Raw genomic sequence first — 4,598 nt, 5'->3', positions numbered from 1 at the left:
TGACACTAGTTAGCAAAGAGATATTTGGAGACCTTACAACATTAGTTAGAAAGTGACTTATAACTAAAAATATAGATCTTAGGGAATGTTATAAAGAAGATTGTTATTAAAATTTCCTTTTTTTATTGTCTCATTTGTTATATGCACAATAGAGTGTTTTTTAAGGAATGAATTGTTCCCTCAAGTTTAAATTATATATGCAAACAAATAATGGGCCATAGTCATTGGAAAGTAGAGCAATGAGTGAGATGTTAACAATGGTTCACTCCTTGTAGGGTATACCATCCATAAGAAATTCAAGATGAGACCCCACACTAATAATAAGTCATGTTGTTCAAAAAGTAAATCACAAAGGTTTTAAATATCACACTTAGACTCTAAAGCAATGTTAATTTCATATATCAACAACAATATTTCTTGTTAATTCAAGGGAAATATTGAGCATTGTAAAGAAGCCTTGTCATATAGACTTACTCTAAGCATAATCACATCTTTGTTATTGAATAACATGGACAATTTGAAAATTTACAACAATTGAATGTCAAAATACCTTACAAATATTTAATACACATTTGTAAATAAATAATCAAATTACCATTTTTCATATATTTGATCAAATTCACTACATTTTTAGTATTAAAAGTCATACCAAATAAAAACATGTTTAATTCTTTTAGATTTATAAGAATATAAAATATTGATTATTTTAAGAAAACATAAATTACACATTTATAAATATATTTTTATTTTATCAAATCGATAAATAAATATTTATAATATTACAATAAAAATAACTAGAATGTAAATTCATCTATACAATTATTACTTAATGATTTTTGGATTTGATCATGTGTATTTTTTGTTACCAACATTATTGATCAAACTCCATTATTCATCATCACAACAAGATAATAAGAAAAGAGAGAAAATTGTTATTATATCTAATTCTTTTGATAACTATAATTTTTAAAAATATATATAATCGAACATATTTTTTTATAAACACCTATTTTAAAATAAAATCATACATTTTCCATATTGATAACAAAGTTGACTCCAAATTAATTTATTATTACAAAATATACAAAGCAAAAACCTAAAATAAAAAACTTGATGATTTCCTTACAACATACAACTACATATAAAACAGGGGATGCAATGCTTCAAGTTTCTACCAATAATGTTGAGAGAGAGAAAGAGGGATGCAATGCATCAAGTTTTTATTCAAAAAAATTAATTCTTTAAACTGATTAATTAAATTAATTAAAAAATTAGATTAAATAAATGCTTTGACTAAAACTAATAATTAAATAATACCCTGTAATTAAAACTTCTTTAACAAAAACATCATTTCCTTAAAAAAAATCTTCACTAAATTCAAATGCGTATGACATGCTCATTACACTCCACGTGAACAATTTCTAGCTGTAAACCACCATATTCAATTTCTTCTTAGAAAAGAGAACAATGAAAGTTTAAAACACGGGACTGTGGCATGCGCAATACCATTTAAAATTCCCGTTATCGTCGACATATCCAGTTGCTCGCGGCTAAAGCGTGCCACGACGAACGCGTGTTGTCTCCCAAACGTAGCTTACTTTTAATGTTGCTATTAACTTAATGACATCCTTAAAACCACGAACCGACAAAGTGCCTCCTTGTCAATCACACCAAATTTTCCGCCAGCAAAAAGCATCACCAGATACATTGCAACTTTTTCGTCCCCTTTCTTCAAAGCAGCGCGTAATAAATAAATAATATTATGCGGATGTTCTTTTCCCGAATGCCTCCAAACAATGGAATTTCCCAGGAAACCCCATTGCAAATTGCTCAGTGGTACCCGCTCCTGTAATTGCCAGCGGTATAAGCTCCCTTGCCAATGGTTTTCATCTCGCTCTCTCTGCCTATTTAAACCACATACTCCTCTTGCTTGTTCCCACAACACACTTATTCCCTTCATTCTTCATCTTATCTTTCAAATCTGTGTTTCCACTGCAATATACACGGCTAAAAATGGCTGTTTTAGGTTCTGAAAAGATTGGCATTCACTTGCTGTTAATATGTATAGTGGCATTGTCCACAGTGGACGCCGCCGCTCGGCCCCTTTTTCCCTGGAGAAAGCTCTCTGCTCTAGTACAAGAAGAGCCTCTTGTTCTGCAATACCACAATGGCCCTCTGCTTACCACAACGCCCATTCTCAATCTTCATCTCATCTGGTACGGCAATTTCACTTCCGCACAGCGTGCCATTGTGGCCGATTTTGTTCAGTCATTGGGAATGGAAAGCGGCAAGAAGGGCTCTCCCTCTGTTTTCACCTGGTGGAAAACAACAGAGGCCTACAGAGGCTCTGCCCCTTCCCAGTTAAACCAAGCCCAACCTTTAACCCGAAGGCTGGGGAAGCAGAAGCTGGACGAAGCTTATTCTCTCGGAAAGTCCTTGAAAAGAACAGACATTGCTGTCCTGGTGAAGAATACTATCCAGTCCGGAGCTCTGCCTCCGCCTGAGAAGAAGAAAAGCAATGGCGAGGTGGAGTTGTATTTGGTGCTCACATCTGAGGATGTTTTGGTGGAGACCTTCTGCAGTAGCTCTTGCGGATTCCATGGAAGCAACAAAGCAGACATTGAATACGCTTACGCTTGGGTGGGGAACTCAGCAAGGCAGTGCCCGGGGCAGTGCGCGTGGCCATTTCATCAGCCAATTTACGGCCCGCAGAGCCCTCCTCTGCTGTCCCCCAATGGCGATATGGGCATTGACGGTATGATCATCAACATTGCGACGACGATTGCCGGAGCAGTGACGAATCCGTTCCAGTCAGGTTACTTCCAGGGAGACGCCGCCGCTCCGTTGGAGGCAGTGTCAGCATGCCCGGGCATGTATGGAAGCGGGGCTTATCCCGGTTACGCCGGTCAGCTGTTGGTGGACGAGACGACAGGTGCCAGTTACAACGCCCATGGCCTCAACGGCCGCACGTTTCTCCTCCCAGCAATGTGGGATCCCACCTCACGATCCTGCAAGACCTTGGTTTAAACTAATCTTCGATATTGATGTGCACCGTGTGTTGCTCTGGCTGTCATGATTCTTTATTCAATTTTTATTCCTCTAGTCCAACTTTCGCTACAATGTACAAAGGATCAAATAATAGAAAGTGAGAATGCTCTCCAACATTTAACTTCATTGTATAAATGAAAAATCTTTTTTTGTATGGATCAATCCATAAAAAAGAAATGTGAGAAAACAGCTGTGAAAACAAACATAAGAAGACGTTAAGAGTTTTAACAATGAAGTTCAATTACGCTACTACTTTTGGGGACCACTTTTCTATCTTGTGTATTATTGCAAGAGATAATTCTATGGAAATAATCTCCCAACTACCCTTTAAGTTTAATACTTCACATCTAAAAATATATTATATAAAACGAATAAGAAAACATTAAAAATGTCAAAAATGGGAGAATATTGAGCAACAATTAAATTTGGTATACCCAAAAACTTGGATTAAGGTATCTATCTCAATTATGTCATCTAAAGCCAAAAAATATATTGTAGAGGATTGCAAGGAAAATTTTAAAAGCATGCAACTATATTTAAATTACCAAGATGCATGTTAATAAATTTACCAATTAACTCAAAAAACATATGTAAATCATAAGTGGTAAATATCTTGTTCTTATACAAGACAACGGTAATTTTTAAAGATTATCGTAGGTAAGATATCAATTTAATGGATGATTAATTTTGTAGGCAACTATTATTTTAAAATAAAAGGCAACATTAATTAGTTGATAGGTTATTTATGGGTGAGGAACCTATTAGTTTTGTTTGATGTTTGACGCTTTTTTTGACATTAGTTTACAACTTTTTCCTAAAGTGTTTGATGGATTTGTAGACTTTCTTCCTATGAGCTCATCAACAACTGCAAATTTGAAACACATTTATGAACAAAGCAAATTCTTGCAAGCCTAATTAGGGCAAACGCGACATTGATTTTTCTTGAAGTGGTGCAAAATTTTGGTACAACACATTCCAACGGCAATGAAAATTCTTAAGGCTATCCCTTCCCACTACCATTTCTCTAGCTTTGTGTCTCTACTTACACTTGCACTCAACTCTTTGTTGATAGTTGTTCTTGGGTATGCTTTGATTAAAAGAGATCTACTAATAGAATATTTTGCATTACGACATGTCTATAAATGACTAACTATTTCATCCATTAGTACATCTCTTATGTCTATGAATGTCATTTATCTCCTACACTAAAAGAATGTACTATTTTATGGCCTTCAATCCAACTACATCTAGGTATCTTTTAGTTTTGCTCTTTCATCAATCTCCTTACTATTTGAACCTCACACACTTGATCACTTTTGCATAGATGTTTTAGAGTAAAACATAAGTTGCAAGCCTGCAACATTTTTGGGATCCAATTGAAAATGTAGTGTTGGAAATACCTAACCGATATTCATATATGATCTACAAGCACCAAGAGAACACGTCCACACAACCACCATGGGTCTAATTGACATCTTAATAAGTAACACGAGCATGAAGGTCAACCATGGACACCTATTGATCAACTATATGTGCAATGCAATAAGGAT

General features: G+C 35.2%; 1 protein-coding gene across 1 annotated transcript; it reads left to right on the top strand.

Annotated features, from left to right (window-relative positions):
* The first annotated feature begins 1,787 nt into the window (after positions 1–1,787).
* LOC131063969 (protein EXORDIUM-like 2) lies at positions 1,788–3,174 on the top strand. Its single transcript, XM_057997974.2, has one exon. It carries the CDS (start codon positions 2,014–2,016, stop codon positions 3,025–3,027), a length of 1,014 nt encoding a protein of 337 aa, XP_057853957.2. The 5' UTR covers positions 1,788–2,013; the 3' UTR covers positions 3,028–3,174.
* Positions 3,175–4,598: the final 1,424 nt, after the last annotated feature.

The sequence above is a fragment of the Cryptomeria japonica genome, chromosome 11 (genome assembly GCF_030272615.1).
Source record: "Cryptomeria japonica chromosome 11, Sugi_1.0, whole genome shotgun sequence".
Taxonomy (NCBI): Eukaryota; Viridiplantae; Streptophyta; class Pinopsida; order Cupressales; family Cupressaceae; genus Cryptomeria; species Cryptomeria japonica.
This window is presented reverse-complemented; position numbering and strand designations above follow the sequence as displayed.